The sequence below is a fragment of the Cyphomyrmex costatus genome, unplaced genomic scaffold (genome assembly GCF_001594065.2).
Source record: "Cyphomyrmex costatus isolate MS0001 unplaced genomic scaffold, Ccosl1.0 scaffold291, whole genome shotgun sequence".
NCBI lineage: Eukaryota > Metazoa > Arthropoda > Insecta > Hymenoptera > Formicidae > Cyphomyrmex > Cyphomyrmex costatus.
This window is the reverse complement of record NW_017277029.1, coordinates 5,442-24,239: the sequence shown is the minus strand read 5'-3', so window position 1 is coordinate 24,239 and position 18,798 is coordinate 5,442. Positions and strand designations below refer to the sequence as shown.

Genomic DNA, 18,798 nt, shown 5'->3' with positions numbered 1-18,798 from the left:
CCACCCCCCCAGATGCCCCGAAAGGACGCTCCGGTCGGCGCGTTTCTCCGTGTTGATATTTGTACGAGCGCTACCACTGCCTTGCGCTATTTTTCACAATGTACCGCTTTTGCGTGGGGTTAGAGAAATAACTCAACGGCTTGAGGTATTGGCTATTTACCGCACGCAAAAGCGTTGCGGTATAAGGCACATTACGTGCACGCGTGAGGAAAAAGAACATATAATTACTTTTAATTTGTGGTCTGTGATTACATGAGACATTCTTTAAAGTTAAATTTAACAGTTTTAAGTTTCTTTTGTCTGTGAAACTGATTATTTTGAGATAAATTTAACAGTTTCAATTTGTACACATATGTAAACGCTTTAAAAATGTTACTTTATTTTAATAGCAAAAGGTATTTACTTAATTTAAAAAGTTAAGTTTTCTAATTTTAAACTTCAAATAAAAATATGTTTCAATAAAGATAAGGAATACTGCAAGTGAAATGATCCTTTGTCGTATATATTTTATTGATCAATTACCTATCCCGTCAATCTAGATATAATTATATAGTATTTCAGTACCTTTTATTATTTTTCCTACGATATTTTAGTGTTTTAATTAACTAGTCATTTATTAGCTTATATTCGGTCATTCAATGGGTGTATGTGGTCATCTATTGGGCTTTTATGCGTGCTCTGCACTTTATAATTAATTTAAAAATAATTACAATAAGAAAAAGTAATTATTTTTATGAATATCTAAAAGAAAATAATTTCTAAATGTAATTTTAACGGTTGATCTATTGTTATTGTGTGAATTTATTCAAGGATTATCTCCAAACGTACAGAGAATTCAACAATTTGGTCATTTACTGGTTGGTTTACTCTAAGTGTTACGAAAAAACATTGGACTACATATTATTTAAGATTTAATATAATATGCTTACTTTTTTCTTTTTTTTAAGTTATAACAATAGTTAAATTATTTGTGTTTATAAAGTTTTAGATTATAAATATTTGTTATTAAAAGTGTAAAATGTATGAAAATTTTGTCTTAATGAATGAATTAAGAATGGTCTATTTCTTACATAAAATTTACAACATTATTGTATCATTGAATATCAATAGCGTTCCAGGGTTAATATAAACTGATGGAAAATCGAGGAACCTTTTCCATTGATCTATACACGGTTCACTATATTCCTTAAAACTACACATCTCAGGTGCTACATCATGGTACGACTTTGGTGCATTGGGACTGTGAGGGTGCCTCGAGAACAGCATTGGTATTCGCGCGCGTCGATCGCGCTTGTGGCACTTTCGTATGGGAAAAGCCACCCTGGAGTCCTCTAAAAACGACTCAAGTTGGAGGTGCCGCTCCCACAGAGGTTTCGCTCACCGCGAACCCGGAGGATACGATACCAGCGGGCCTAGTTGGCAGGTACACGCAGCAGCAGGCTGACTGCGCTTCTGTCACTTTGGAGGAGGGATATCTCGACCTGGGATCGGTGAAAGAGATAATAATCGGCTGTTGCGACCGCGATCGAGAGGCTGATCTCAGGAGCATCTGTAAGAGATACGGCCTACCTGGCTCCGACTGCTGCATCGGCCTTATGTATGGCTCCAATCTTCCGGACAATCGACTGATCTTCCTACTTTGCCCTCCCGCTCTTAGCAAGTACGTATCAATTATTTCGCTAGTTTTGTGCACGTCGATTAATTTTTGAATATTTCTCACCAATAATGCAGAGGAAAAAAGGAGATTTGAAATTTATCATATCCCACATCATTTGATTTGAAAATAAAAAAAATATTCATCTTATTAACAAAATTAAAGATGCTTAATTAATTTTATGTTCTTTTTTTCAGAATAATTTTCTTTGATTTATATGTTTGAGATTTTATTTCACAGATAATTATTTTTTAATTTAATTATTTGATGTGTTATTTATGCTATAAACTTATTCGTAAAAAATTTCCGAGCAAATTAATTATTATGCCATTAATCTATCTTACCACCAGAAGACTGAGTTCATTAATGGTATATTAATACGTACGTTCATAATATTCGATACAATTATCGAGCAATATATTAATAACAAACATTTCGTACGTATTTTGAACGGGTTCAATAATTCCCTCTAATAATTTATGATTTATCGTTAAATTACGCATATAATGTTGAGCTATATACATGTAATTTGCATGTTGCTTTGTTTTCAGAATATGGTATATGGGATTGTGTTGGATATTGCGTGGCCTCAAACGACAACAACAGTTAACAGATCGTAGATCGCGCTGGTTAAAAGAAAAATATCTTCAGTTATACTTTTCCTACTTGGAACAACCGATAGAAGGTTTGGAGCAGCCGACGACAGCCGACGCTATTCGCATTTTCGGCGGTCGCGATTGGTCTATGACAGAAAGTGTTGGTACGCTGTCTCCAACGAGCAGCAGCACTCTACGCAAACGAAATGTTAAAGGCAAAAAGACAAAATCGATTGGCAACATTCATGCATTAACTAAGGTTCGCACAGATTTATCTTGCATCTTTTACAATAAACATAAATTAGACTACAGATCATTCCAAATGTCGTATTTAATTTCGGAAATAAGTGTTTTCATCGAATTAAATAGATTTGATTTAACGTAGGACCTGAGTGTAAAACAGTACGACTCCTCGACCTCGGATGGGGGTCTGTGCGCTACACCTCTTCGTCATGTAGCTGGTAGTAGAGAGTCATTAACGAGGATTCTGCCAGCGTCACCGAGAGCAAGCCGAGATCGAATCCCACCACGTAGTCCGCCCGGTTCTGCTGATCGTATCACTTCCAACTTGCCTTACTCCGCTTTTCAAAGGTACGTCATTCTTTCACACATTTAATTCTTTGCATCAAATTCTCTTTATCTACCGATTTCGAGTAAATAATTTATATAGGTCTGGAATTATATAGATCGCAATGGAAATTTTTACAATTTCGTGTTGAATCTTATTCGAACATAAATCTGAATTATAGATTTAAGAAAATTTTCTCATTTAAAGCGATAAAAATGAGCAACTTTTGCTATTTTCTCTTTTTTTAAGCAACAATTCTTTGAAGTTGAAGCTTCTTATGTTTATTCTAAATAAACGATATTTTAGAATTTTTTAAATTAATGTAGAGTTAATAATATCTAAAAAAGAATTAGGTATATAATAACGTGATGCAAAAAGAATCTTTTTTTGACGATACGCTTTGACAATTTAAAAAAAAATTATAAAATGTTTTTATTTTCAAATTGTTGTTTTTCTTTCAATTTTGCTTCTTTTAAACATAATAAACAGTATTTTTGTACTTTTTCTCTTTCAGCAACTTTGTCAGTTGTAAATGTAAATAATCAAAATATTTTAGGAACATATTTTAATATATAAATATGTTTTTAAAATAAGAAATAAAAAACATTTTAAAATAATTTTTATAGAATTTTATAAAATTCTATAAAAAGAACCTCTCAATTATTTGTATTATGATCGACAAATTTTCTTGAACACTTCGCAATAACACGTGCGCAGTTTGTTATGTGTCGCCAGAGAAAAGGACAAGAATGGATCTGGTGGTATATCAGGAGGCTTAGAGGCTCCTTGGCATATGAAAGCACGCACTACCTCGATCATGTATGAGACACAATTAAACTTTGTGGAGTTCGTCGCGCTTTTCCGATCATTCAGCTTACGAGCCAGAAAAGATTTGCGTGATCTGTTCAGCCAATTAGCAATAACATGTCGTAGCCAGAGTGATGGATCGTTAAGGGACTTTAACATTCGCCCGGTGGTGCTCAGACAGACCAGTGATGCCACTCCACAAAGAATCGGTAAGCCGATATAACCATTAAATTTGATGTGCAAATCTAAAGGAATGAAAAATAGAATTTGACGCACAAAACAGTTCTTTAATCGTGATAATGGAAATGTAATAATAATTCTTAAAGTTAACCTACTTAATAATTTGCATGAAATAAATTAGATTCACATTATTATGTTTTATTATAATCAACCCAATTAGCATATATTTGCCGATATTTATCGAAAATGGTCATCATAATTATATCTGTTTTAATATATGTATAACTGTTTTTTAACTTTTATTAAAAAAAGAATAAACATTTGAGTGATTACTTTTTTAAATGTTATTTAAAATGAGTAATCTACGTTTTAATATGCCAGGTTTATTAACGAGAAACAACTCTATTGACTGTCATGAATACAAGACGGGCAGCAATCTACAAAAAAAACAGATCTTTGATGCTGTCGCGGCGGCTAGTATAATCAATAATTGCTCGGGCGTGGATACGTCAAAATCGCAAGTAATCACTCTAGCAACATTTACGAAATTTCTGGAGTCTCGGCAGCAGGAAAAGTTGAGCGACGACGAAATCAAGGCGCTGATCAAGGTAAATGCTTATGGGGGCAGAAATTCTCTTACGATAGAATATTGGCTCGAGGACCTCATTTCTCTCTGACAACTTTTTTTTTATACAGAAAATATCCCCTAATATTTTATACGCTAGATTACTATTAAAGTGTTTGCGTTTAATTTTTTGTCGAATAAACTATTCTTATTGAAGACAATAAATAATCCTTTCATTTCATTACAGCGAAATGTGTGATTTCAATTTTTCTCTCTAGAAATAGAAGACAACTTTTTCCCATGCTCATGTGATGACATCATTATACGCGCGTTCAAAAAACGTGACGTAACACAATCAAACGAGCCCGTTTATTCTCATTTCAGAGGCATGAACCGGATCCGGCACTTCGCACACAGTGGTGTTTGTCTTTCGAGGGTTTTGCACGGTATATGATGGACAAGGACAATTATGCCTTCCCGAACGAGTATGCAACACCGTCCGAAACCGAAATGCAGCAGCCTTTGTCGCAATATTACATCGCGAGTTCCCACAACACATATTTAACCGGACATCAACTCAAAGGAGAGTCGTCCGTACAGTTATACTCGCAGGTATCCTATGACTTTCAAAAATAGATTTGCTTAATAAATAAACTTCATAGAAAAATATGAATAAAATATGAATTATTTTTACAAGAATACTATTATAATTTTCTTTCATTATAACGAATTTCAAATTATGCATTATTAATAAACAATCATTATTCAATAACATACATAATATATAAATAAGTAAAAAATTTTTTCTATATTTTAGTTAATTCTTTGAAGTAGAATTTCAGAATTTCTTGCAAAAGAGTGATTCAATTTTCAATATCTAAGAATGAGATTCACTCTAAACGTTTCAGAAAATATATACATACATATATCCGATAATTATGAAAAAACATGTCAGTTAAAAAAATGCATTCCTCTGATACGCATAAAATAAGTTACATAAATTTCCATTCAAACAAAATAGTAATTAGCCTGTATAAAACTTAAGCCCTAAACACAATACGAGGCAATAGCAACAAGAACAGCGACAGGAATAGTACAGAAATAAGCGATGTATAATTGTCGCATTCCGTTGAACAACGTCGCGAAAGAAATAAAAATGCCAACTAATCTAATCGCCAGGGAATGAAAGTAACTCGTTACTTGTAACGAAGTTACAGTTACAAGTTACTTTTTTGGTAACTTTACTGGTAACTGCGTTACTTTCTTTTTTTGGTAACTGTAACGGTAACGAGTTACATTTTTTGGGTAACGGTAACGAAATTTACAGTTACTTTTGTCGTTACTTTGCACACGATTGAACACGGTTCGATTGGATACATGCTATTTATAGCGCTTATCAATAAGACTTGAAAGCCCTTAGACATTCGGCCGTTATGATTCAGTAATTATTTTACACTTCTATCTTCTATGTAATACATAGGACATACAAATATTTCAGTTTGCTGCATATTTTACAGGTTTTAGAATTACAAAATTGTGTTTAAAAAAAATTAAAAAATAAATTAAATAATAGTAAAATGAGAAGGGCTATGAACACAAAAGCGAAACAGTTTAAAAGACGATGACAATAAGTGTCGAAACGTCGTTTGCTTTTATCTTTGTTTTGTTCTAATATATATTTATACATTTAATTACATTGTCATCGTCGTTCTTATCAGAAATAAACTGTTTCATTTTTGGCTCGTAACCCTTCTCATTTTACTTTTATTTAATTTATTATTTGAGCCATTCTACATTGTTTTTTTTTTAAATAAAACTATATATTTGTCAGTATTACATATTAAAATAAAATGCAAAAGTACATTTTTAAATTGATTTTAAAAAAGTAACGGAAAAGTAACGAAAAGTTATTTTTCAAGTAACGGTAACTGTAACGAGTTACTTTTAAAAAGCGATAACTGTAACTGTAACTAGTTACATTTTTTACTCGGTAACGAGTAACTGTAACTAGTTACTTTTAAAAAGTAACTTTCCATTCCCTGCTAATCGCGTATAGATTGTAGTGTATTCTTTCATTTGTTTTAAGATAAAATATCTGAACGCTGATTGGTAGACCATAAAGCGATAACAAAATTCTAACTCGTCAGGGAAAGTTATCGTTATTGTCTTATTCTGTGTTTATATGTGCATTGACATATGCATTTCCGAATGTTGGATTCTTTTGTTTCTATCACTATATCGTCATTACTATTGTTATTTCTATCACTATCGCTGTTGCCTCGCATTGTATTTAGGACTTTATTGTATGATTACCAAAAAAAATTGTGCAGGTGCTTTTAACTGGATGTCGCTGTGTAGAACTCGATTGTTGGGATGGTGACGATGGATCACCATTGATTTATCATGGTCATACTTTCACTACGAAAATACCATTTCGCTCGGTTGTGGAAGCGATCGATCGAAGCGCTTTTGTCAGTTCCCCCTATCCCGTAATCCTTTCCATCGAGAATCACTGTTCGCCAAGTCAGCAAGCTCGTATGGCTCAAATATTTCAGGTACTCGATTAATTATCTAACAAATTATATTTTTTTAGTGATTATTATCGCTTAAATTAAATTATGGTAAAAAAATATAACATTGTTTCAGTCCGTTTTTGGCGAGAAATTGGTGACAAAATTCCTCTTCGAGTCCGACTTCAGTGACGATCCTCAATTGCCTTCGCCTTCGCAACTTCGTTATCGAATCTTGATAAAAAATAAGAAGCTAGTGATTGATCCTGCCGGTCCCTTGTCGCACACACTTCTTAGTCATCGAGGGAAAATACTCATGACGGATCGCGCATCTTCCATGAAGCAAATGCGAACTGATGTAAGCAGCACATCAGTCGTCGAATACTTTAGCGAGGATGAAGACGACGAAGAAGATGACGATGAAGATGACAACATCGATGGTAAAAATAATATATACGCATCATTATTAATATTTGGAAAATTTAATCTATGATATCTATGATATCAATCAGATCTATATTTTCCCCCGAAAAAGAATATCGGAGTTATCCAAATTTAATCTAAATATATTGCAACGTGCAACATTGTTACTGTATCCTAAATTACCGCTTTTATCTCCGAGTTTAATATAAATTCAACCTTTTCTCTCTCTCTCTCTCTCTCTCTCTCTCTTGCTTCCGAGAAATATAGTAATTGCAATCAATTAAAAACTCATTGAAACGAATCACTCGACGTGCAATTTATAGATAATTCGATTTCGAGTTACGAGAGATATCTGGGTGGCGGCCAAGTGCCGCACGGTCGTTTAAAATCGGACCCAGGGGTGGACGACAAGACGCAAAAGCAAAGCAGTCAGATAGCCAAGGAGCTGTCGGATTTAGTAATTTATCTACAGGCGATTAAATTTCGTGGACTAAATACCATGCCAGTCGGACCGGGAAAAATACGTCATCAATCGCATACAGGACCAGTTCAGAGACACAGCATCGCCGGTATAGGACCTAGCAGTATAGCTTCTTCATCAGGATCTCCGCAATCACTTTCGACATCCACCTCGATCGCGAGCGGAGGCAGTAACATCGATAATATTTTCAGGTCAGTTTCTCATTGTAAAGTATTGTGTCGATTCATTTCAATACATATGTATATACTTATATATATTGTATTATATATGCATATTTTTGTTTCATTATATTTCCTTAATTGACTCTTATTTTAATAATACTTTTGAGATTTTCACGGGTATTATTTTCAAAAATACCAAAATGTTTGTGGATTATCGCCGTGTTTTATGCCATTAGCAATGGATAAAAACACGACGATAACCCGTAAACTTTCTGGTATCTTGCTCTTTTTTTGCGTTTTGTATTTTTCTTTTTAAAACTTTTCGACGTCATCATAATCGACAAATACTGATTTTGTAAATAAAAAACATAGTTGTATATGTATGTTTCTGCTCTTATATTATTAGATCTACTCGTGGAATGCCGGCCTGCTTCCAATGTTCATCTTTAAACGAAAGCTCAGCAAAGAAGATCTGTAGGAAGCAACCGTTAGGTGTAGTCGCTCATGCTGAAACTCAACTCATTCGAACGTATCCTGCGGGGATGCGTATTGATTCCACAAATTTCAATCCTGTAATATTTTGGGCTTTTGGGATCCAAATGGTTGCGTTAAATTATCAAACTGATGACGCGGGATTAAATCTGAACTCAGCCATGTTTGAGCAAAGCGGTCAATGTGGTTATGTTAGAAAACCTTCAGTGATGTGGGATAAAGGACATATGATGTACAGGTGAATTCACACTGTTGTATTTCTTACAAATTTTCTAGTTATGCAGCACTGATAATAATGAATGTAGCATACAATCATTAAGAAATCGATTAATTATAAATCATAAGCAATAGTTGTTAAATCATAACTTTTGATCACATTGTAAAGTTTTATCTTTGCTATAATAGAATGTCTTTGTATTTAAAAAAATAGATAAATAAGGAATTATTTTTGAACGCTCATATAAATTATTTAAATAAATTTTCTTGAACAATTACAAATATTTTTACAGGCGATTCAACCCTTGGGATAAAGAATTTGACGGACTGCATTCTGCGCATTTAAATTTATCAATAGTATCAGGACAATACGTTTCGGTTACGAACTTCGTCACCAGTACGTATGTTGAGGTTGAGTTGGTTGGTATACCGATCGATTGCGTGAAACACAAAACAAAGGTTATCCAGAACAATGCATTGAATCCAATCTGGAACGAAAAATTCTGTTTCCAAGTGATGTTCAAGGATCTTGCCTTCCTACGTTTTGGAATTATCGAAGCGAGCTCTCATCATGTGATCGCGCAACGCGTAATACCACTTAAATGTTTACGACCTGGTTACCGACACGTCCGATTACGATCTTGTAAAAACAAGCCACTAGCCCTTTCTACGCTTTTTATCTATTCCCGCTTGGAGGAGGAGAGTTTGGACTATAACACCTGCTGCCGTGATCATAAGGAGTCGTCTAAGCGTCTCTCGTCGAGCAAAGAGCCTGAGAAACTGAGCACCGTCGATCCTGGATCCTTGTGCATGGGTGGCGTCACCTTGAAGAGACGAATGTTCTTCCTAATGGTTTATCATGTAATACCAGACGAGCCATATACCATTCTGAAGGTAACCCAGGAGAGTACTACGCAAGAGGTGATGTTGCAAGCGTTACAGAAGGCTGGGATATCGCCGGATCATGTAGATGAGTACATCTTGGTAGAGGAAGTATCTCGCGGATGGGAGAAAAGAGACAAGGAAGAACTACCGACTCAACGTGTGCTGGATCCTACAGAACATCCTCTTCAAGCACAGGCCCTATGGAAAGGGCAAGGTCGTTTCTTGTTGAAGCGAGTAGGCGACGATCCAAGCAGTAGAGCGTGGCTCGCCTCTATCAGGAGCACGGCCGGCCACTCGAAGCTCAACGATTCCAACACGAGGGACCAATCTACTCACATATGGGACGAGGCAGACACCTTTCTAGTCTGCATTTATAACGTCTCACCGGAGATCCCTTATGCGATTCTACGTGTGCCGATAAGCAGCTCGGCTCAAGATGTGTTAGCACAAGCTCTGATAAAAGCCAGAAGAATGGAGAACCCAAGCAAGTTTGCCCTGGTCGAGGAGCTGGAATGGGGTGGTGCGGGAGCTGTCGGAAGCGGAAATCGTCAGTTAAGAGTATTGAGTGACGATGAAAACGTTTACACCACGCAAGCCTTTTGGAAAACTCTCGGTAGGTTTATTCTCAGAGAAAGAGAACAAGCCATTCCGAGACGGAACTTGTTGCCAGCAACCCTCGATAGACTTAGTAAGGGATTTTCTGTGGGCAGATCGGTATCCCTGCCAGGATCTAGCAAAGAAAAGGTGCCTGTTTCGGAAGCATTGTCGGACCCCATTTCTAGAGGCCTGAGACATCGGCTAATGATGCCGGGACGTAGACGAGAAGTACATTCTGATGGAGAAGATACGCGCGAATCTGACATACTGAATGTTGCTTTTCAACTGAAGAAGGTCTCGTTCAGGAAACTGATGAGCTGGAAATCATAGTGGCAGTCAAGGGCGTCGTCGATATCATCGATCTTCGCCGCTCGGAGAAGTCACCCATAAGCTCGTAGTCCAATTATTATATGATCAGAAACTACTTCTGGTATTGCAAAACATTTTCTATGCTGACGATCCTATCGAGATGCGATCTTAAACTAAAAGAAGAGCTTCAGAGAACCGAAAGATTTCACTTTGTCTCAAGAATTTATGTAATACAAAAACGTCACACGGACGATCGGATAAGTTAGAATCTGTAAATCATTGAGTCAAATGATAGGACAGGTGGTACGATCAAAATAGTTAAATATCGCGCTACTAAAGAAATATTAATGTGTTTTTATCAATGATTATGTGATAATATTACGCAAAAAAATATGTCTTTCCAATAGGAAAAGAAAAAGATTAATTTCTTCAAGAAAAAAAGTAGAATTCTTTGGGAAACATTAATGTCTGGAAAACAACACAGCATTGTTAAACTCGATTATCTTTGTGATATTTGAACGAAATATTGAATGAACGAATCGCCATCACTGCAGAAAATAACTTCGGCAAATTGAATTTTTCAAAGAGAATGATATCGACATCGGGATCATTACGCCGTCATTTTCAAAGATTTTTCAAGAGTTTCAAAAAAGATGTATAGCATATATAAACTAATGACATAGTACAATCATTAAGTGGCAAAGCGACGATTCTTAAATCTCCTTAAATTCGCATGAAAGCCAAGCATTATATTGGATTTAGTTACGTAGCAGTAAATTTATATCAGACGTGAATTTATGCTGCAGCTTGCGCGTTCGATAGAGACGCGCTGGCGCGTCGAAAAGAAATTAAATACCACGCGTCGCGCCTGATTTTATTATTTTTGTACAATGAAAAAAGAAGAGAAATCGCACCGGGCGATCTCTAAACATTTTGCCAAACGACGATTCTAAGTGATTCTAGATCCGCGTAATATTCATAATGTTTAGATGTATTAGAAGTGCTTCCCTGTTGAACGTGTTTTCATTTGAAATGTATCAGATTTCCGCCTTCGTCTAATCGATATATCGCATCTCCAAAGAAATTACGTAGCTTCATGTGACTTCTCGTCATCTATAAGCATCATTTTTATCATTTACGTCGTACCTGAGGTTTTCCATTGATACGAGAATTAAGTCCATTCTACAATGGGCAGTAGCAGTACTGGATTAAGGAGTAGGCGTAGAAATCGACCAATGATAGTTAATTATCCTCCTCACATTCGACTGTGATTTGTTGATTTCTACGTCTATTCCTTAATCCATTACTGCTACTGCCTATTGTAGAATGGGCTTTACGCTTTCGCGTATACAAACTCTGTAATAATAAAGTTATATATCGCTGTTATCGCACTTTGTTTGTTCACTCTATTAATGTTAATAATTTCTTTCTGCGTCTAGTCGACCATGTGATAAGGAATTTGAGTATAGAATCCGATGAGAGTATCATAATATATATTGGGAGTTGCTACTTAAAGAACATATTTATTATATATTGTTAACACTAGAGGGTAGATCGGTGTTGCATTCTCGATTACCGTCCCTCTCTCTTGACTGTTTTAGCGAGCATATGTATACATAGACTGTAAATACCAGACCAAGGAGTGTCGATACAATGGAAAACCGCGTCCGAATGTGCTATTGCTCTATTCGATTATTTTTTCACGTGACAAGGCATTCGCGCGTTGATGATCTTCGTCGCACACTCGAAGCCGGCAGCCTAATTTTATGGAAAATAATTTCGCTAATAATGTTAATTAATTAACAATAAGAAACAATATGGAATCTAACGCCGCAAACCAGTGAGGTCGCGAGATAACCTTGCCCCGTCTTCCACGTCCGAATCGTTCCAAGTATCTTATATTGTATTTCTTCGAGATGGCCCCGCAGACTGACTCTTTAGACGAATCTGTATAACTGTATGACACAAAAACGCCGGGATTTTTTAATACTGTGAGAAAAGTATAATGATATATACACTAGTCATATTTTTCTTCGAGATCGCTTCGCGACGTCACTGGGGACTCTGTATATTTTTGGATATACCATTTTTTTCCTTCCTTATTTTTCATATCTTTCCGTAGAAACGTAATCACATATCCACATAAGAGACCAAATGCGCGAAACAGATGAGTGGAAAAATGAAAAACGAACACATAGGGCAATTACATTTATACACATATCTCTGATTGTGTATAAGTAAAACAAATAAAATATAAAGAACGTCATTTGATAAATGAAAGAAATATCATTTGATAGAGTATAGAAGAGAATAGATCAGTGAGACCCGAAAACAGTTGTTCTATTTGCTAACTGTGAAAAGAAAAATAAATCAATCTGTCTGTCTAATTTATAGATGAAATTACTGAAGAGAAATAGAACCTAAACCACCTATATTTATGATACTGTTAGTTTGCAATCTTTATAAAACATGTTCTCAGATACACACGCTGATCAGCATGTTACTATCACTAATACCAACGCGTTTGACAATATTACGAGTATAAGGTGATTATACGTTCCATTTCTTCAAAATGTGTTTTTCATTGCTTACTGTTTCTGTATTATAGAAGTAAATTTTATTTGATATATTTTTCTTTATAATTTCTCCTTTTCTTCCTCTATATCTTCGGAAAGATAATCCGTATTGCCGTATTATAGAAATCTAGAATATTTCTCTTTTTCTAGTAATGAGAATAACCGATCATTTATTTAAAAAAACAATATTAAATTATAGATGCGATTGTAAATTGATTGTGCTTTTTGACTACCTATAGTACAATTAAGCTACAGATAATCTTGTCCGTCAGTCTTACCATCAAGACGAAAAAAATAATCAATTAATTGTTTGAATAATTGATTATGCCTACTCCTATCTCTTTTCCTTCTTTTAACTTCTTTTGTTTTCTGGTTACTTTATACACGCGAGTATATAGTTACAATTAAAATTTCTTAAATGTAACAACGGAAGTCGAATAAATCATGAAATCGTGCAATAATTTGACAAACGCGACAAACACACATATACTTTCATCGTTACGTGTAATTTACATTAAATACTGCAAGATTAAAGTACATCCCGGTACATACCGCAACTGTATTTACCTAACACGTATCATCCTCAAGAAACATTATGTATATAGCAGCAATGAACAATGGCTACTAATAACGTTAATTAATTACTGTAATTAATATTCGACGCTCCTTGGACCTCCGACTAAACCCCCATATCAAGAAAATCATCGATTGTAAAAGGATCGTATCTATCAAGCGTTGCATCTCGGTTGCAATTGTTGTATTCATTCATTGTTACGTGCCGCCGCCAAACGTTGCAACAAAGTGCATGCAATTGTCAAATTCACCCCCGAAAGCACGAACGCTGTTAGCAAATAAAATTGTTCCCAGTAAGATCACAATTAAAAATTTACATTTTCTTTAATAAAATAAAATTAATTACAATTACTTAATTCACTCTAACTTTGACTTCAGTTTGATAAAACGAAATAGATAAAAAAAAAAAATAGAAAAACTTCGATGTTCTGTTATGAATTGTGAGAATCACGTTATGTGAATTACATGCAAAATTAGAGTATCTCTGTTTAATTAAAATGATGATATACTATTCACTCTGCGCAAACTATTTAATTTATTCATTCCATTAATAGCTATCATCAACGCATGCACACAAAAATTTATTATTTGTTATTACTTAGATATTATTTATTATATTCAGTGTTTTAAATAGAATTTATTTCGAGATAATAAATAAAACATCCTACTTTTCTTCATGATATATTAAACGCAATGTTGTTTTACTATACAACATTTTCAACGGCATCCGCATTCAACGATATTTTCAATCTTTTATCTCGTTTTTCGAGGCTAACTCTAAAGAACATGGTGAGCGTATTTCAAAGATGACTATTGTATCAAGAGCGTACACATGAAACGATTACTTCTTAATATTTTTGGGACCACTCTGATTAAGGAAACTACCGAAGGAGCTCCTAGGAGCCGATCCTAAATATAAACGGTACCAGTATTAAGGCTCCTTGTTTTCTTCGAAAATGCGAACCGCACGAGGAAAGTAGGAGAAAGGAAGAACATGAAGAATGGGAGATGGGCAGAACGACAGAAATCGAATGGAAGATTATCCTCAAGATGAAGCAAAAGGCTGAATGAATAGATGTTAAAGCACACTTTAAATGACCTATAATTCGCGTCAAAATTCAGGATGAACTTTTACTTATAGTCTTAAAATACAATTTCACTTAATGCTTGATGCTAGATTTCAAATGATTACCATATTTCAATGTCAGTGTCAATATACATATAAAATTATAAAGAGAAAAAATTCTATTCTAAAATCTGATGCGAATTATACATCATTCGAAATAAGCTTAATGCATCGACCGGGCATATCTCTAATTGTACATATCCGTGATTCTCTTTGGTAGCTGTTACATTGATATAAAAAAAAGCGTTATATATATAAATATGATCGTACATAATGTTATTGTCAAAGGGCCGTCGAGCGGCAGTTTTGCGTGCGTAACATATACTTTAAAGTCAAAAGAAGAAAATAATGAAAGAATTATCCTTAATCTTGACGAAAGATGCGAATAGTTAATAAGATAGAACGATTAAAACAAAACAGATGAATTGATTAATTAATTAACATTTACAATTGACATTTAAAATTCAAGAGACGTATACTTGTCGTGCGCAATCGGGCTGGCACCGATTTCGTACGGTGTGTCCCTGATCGAAATACGATCAGATGTGACATGATATGCCTCAAATTGCGTATTTATAAATTTTATCATATACGTAGCGCATTTATCTTGCCGCGTCTCTCGTCGATGACTTTCTGCGGTTTATCGTCAGTAAGTATTGCTACGATAAAAGAAAATTATATATGTGAGTTAATGAATTATGCCGCAATTAGTTAAATCGCCGAATAATAATGACTATATATATAGTTATCAGAGAGAAGAGAACCAGGTTAATCGTTTCTTGCCTATTTCTCTAAAAAAAAAACTTCATCTCGTTCAATGATTTTTAATATATAATTTACAGCTATTTACAATAATTAATTTACCGTCTTGAAAAAACGGTACAAAAAATGTAAAAGAAAGCACTCTACCGTTTGATGTACCTATTTTTTAAATATATATTGAACTGTGAATTCTTATTAAAAATTTCGAATCTTAATCCGTTTAATCCAGAATTATAATTTTGTCACAATATATTATAAACTTTTCTGTTTAACCTCCAGTTAGTGTATAAATTTTTGAAAATGTTATTGTTGTACGTGCATAATAAAATTATACTTTTCGTGAAAATATGCAGATATATATTGGTCAAAAAGTAAAAAGAATTTGTGAACTTTATTGTGAAATATTATCAAGGCTGCATTCGGGCAGCGCGCTATTAGCGCCATTTGTGTGGTACGTCCTTGTCTCACGTCTAATGGACGACGAAGATAAAATGAAACAAATAGCGCTAATAGCGTCTCTCCGAATCTAGCCCAAGTAACATCTAACGTACCATCATATTTGATGCGTTAAAATCACTATTAAACCGTGATGCTTGAGGAGTAAGATGGACAATGAAACATTTGTAAGACAAAACCGAAAAAGATGTTATCGCTAAAACAAAAAATTTCTTTCCTAATTCCGCGTACAATATGCTATAGCATTTTGTCACATTTAAATAAATACAATATTACAAAATAAAAAAGAACGAACATTATACGAATAGCTGCTAACATTATTAGAATTCTCTTTGGCGTTATTACATAAACATTCGAGTAGCCTCCGTTCTTGTTTGAAGGAACAAAGAGAGGGGCATATGATATCCGTTAAATAAAAAAAAGCATGCGACCATCTTGGAAACTTATAGCGAATTTACCATTACAATAATATATTAATACTATTGACATTGTTGAGAAAAAAGATCTACATGTAAATATATAAGTATAAAGAGCATTTTTATAATAAGTATAGTTATTGTTATTTTAAGCACGAAATTTTCCTCTTCACTTTTCCTCACATATCCAATTTTAAATATACTAGTCAACAAAAAATAGGGAACACTTTCAAACACGCTAAAAATTGGGCAATCTTCAGAACACCGTAACTCGGTGAAAAATCATCGCAAAAAAAAAAAATTAAAAAAGCATTTTAAAGGGTGAAATGTCTACTTTCGAAATCTATAATTGAAATTTCAATATGACGGATATTTTACGGAGTTTTATGGACACAAATGGATATCCGTCAAATCCAAAAATTTTTCACAAATTTTACAAAAGTGCATGGCGTGAATTAAAAATTACCCGAAAATGCGATTCGAAGCAATCGAAAGAGTGAATCTTTACCTTCAATTTGTTTTTCTACTGAACGTTGTACGATTTCAATAACTCGGTGAAAAAAAATCGACACAACGATCGTGAGATGAGCCTCATACTCAGTTAGTATGCTAATGGTGATGAAAAAACTCAAGCTAAAAAGATTTTCTAAAATCTTAATGAAACTGAATATAACAATAATTTGATTTAGATATTTGACTCACCTCCACCATTATTGCGTCTTAATAAATATCACAAACATCATAAAGTTTCAATTAATAAAATAATGTCAATAAAGTAAAATGAGAGCAACTTAACGAAACTCTGATGTCGAAGATCAGTTACTTATTGAATTCAAATTACAAAATAATGTCGGTTAAACTTAAAACTTGTGTGTGATTGTTGACATGTATTATACCTATGTTATACCAATGTATATTGTGTGTATCCTATAATGTCGTCATTAACATATATTGTGTGCGCTACATTTTATTAAGGATGTCTATATAAATTTGATTTAAATTAGCCGTGTCTTGTTGTAAATTTAACCCATTGGATTGTCGATTAATCTGAATCATCTCCGATATCAAGCGCTTATAGTAATGTCTCTCTATATCCAAAATCTCAACATCTTTCCATTCAAAATCATGCCCGGAATTCAGCCTATGTTCTGTGATCACTGAATAGTTAGAGGTTTTACCACATTAGAGCGTGAGCGGTGGTTGTCTTAGATTTGTGTAATGTTGCCGCCTCACTTATGGAAGGAAGAAAGAAGACGTCGTCGAGGAAGCCAGAAACCACCGAAGAAGATCCCGATTGTGTCCTCAAGGAGCGCGGTATACGCAGGTCGTATTGTTTTGTAACCTCTGATAATTTTGATATTATTTGGTGATTGTCGCACCTTCATTGCAGACAACTCGGAGAGAGACGTAATAAGGGACCGTGCAATTTATCTAACGATTTGTGCGAAGAGTGGCACGCTCTCTCGTGCCTGGCGCCCAACGAATTTTTGATAGCGATTAAGATCTTTGCTGAGTAAAGTAACTTGTCAACTACTGTAAATTCTCGAATCACGAAAGAATTAATGAAGAATCGCACTATTGCTCCTTTAAGTATTTTGTATTCTAACTAAGAGCTTTCGCCTAATTAGATTTCTTTTGGAGGACGCGACGAAGTTGTGTCGACACTCAAAAGTTCGGTTACATATATATATATATATATTAGGTAATATAATATAATAATTTTTTTACTATATATATATTGTGACCGTACTCGCGAGTGACGGACAAACTTCGTCGCTTTCTTGTATCCCAATTATTCGCAATGATTCTCAAAGTTGGGCGCCAGGCACGAGAGAGCGTGCCACTCCTCGATACGTGATTAATTCTCATTAAAGAGGTCCGAGGGCTCAAAATCTCTACTCGATTACGCTGCTCCCAAAGCTGGAATACTCGAAATATTTCTATCGTTACTATCCAATTTTCTGAAATTTACTCTGATAGCGACGGCGAGAACCGACAAGCTCAGCCACTACAGTGGTAGAGGGGAGCGGGTCGCGTGAGTGAAGGGGAAGAAGGTTCGGGAACGAGAGAGAGAACGCAATAACGACACTTCGAAATTAATAAAAGACGGACTTAACATGTATTTCATGACTAATCTAAGGGCGGCATACAAATTGACATTTCATTACTCTTACAAATCCAATATCAAATTACATGAAATATGCGCGGAATACGATAACCGTTTGCGGGCGTCGTCGAGCCTCATACGCGCGATAGCCAACAGAAAAGTTAGTAAACAAAAGTTCTCCTTCGAATAAGTACAAGAAAAATGGCTCGAAGACACGGTTCGCCCTATTGAGAGGCAATAGCACGGACAATTACAACCTTACGAAAAACAACGCGCGAGGACCTGGTGGCGACGCGAAGACGGCGAGCGTTACGTGAAACCTCCCGATAATTCTACAA

At 34.8% G+C, this 18,798-nt stretch overlaps 1 protein-coding gene across 1 annotated transcript in view; it reads left to right on the top strand.

The window, feature by feature from the left end:
* Positions 1 to 10,824, top strand: part of LOC108775263 (1-phosphatidylinositol 4,5-bisphosphate phosphodiesterase epsilon-1) — an 18,479-nt gene extending 7,655 nt beyond the window's left edge. The window contains exons 2-12 of the mRNA XM_018541573.1: positions 1,206 to 1,660; positions 2,206 to 2,509; positions 2,636 to 2,841; positions 3,536 to 3,834; positions 4,187 to 4,413; positions 4,755 to 4,982; positions 6,701 to 6,925; positions 7,017 to 7,320; positions 7,627 to 7,975; positions 8,352 to 8,675; positions 8,947 to 10,824. Coding sequence (XP_018397075.1) covers positions 1,206 to 1,660; positions 2,206 to 2,509; positions 2,636 to 2,841; positions 3,536 to 3,834; positions 4,187 to 4,413; positions 4,755 to 4,982; positions 6,701 to 6,925; positions 7,017 to 7,320; positions 7,627 to 7,975; positions 8,352 to 8,675; positions 8,947 to 10,465 — 4,440 coding nt within the window. The 3' untranslated portion in view covers positions 10,466 to 10,824. The remainder of the gene's footprint in view (positions 1 to 1,205; positions 1,661 to 2,205; positions 2,510 to 2,635; positions 2,842 to 3,535; positions 3,835 to 4,186; positions 4,414 to 4,754; positions 4,983 to 6,700; positions 6,926 to 7,016; positions 7,321 to 7,626; positions 7,976 to 8,351; positions 8,676 to 8,946) is intronic.
* The last annotated feature ends 7,974 nt before the right edge of the window (positions 10,825 to 18,798 follow it).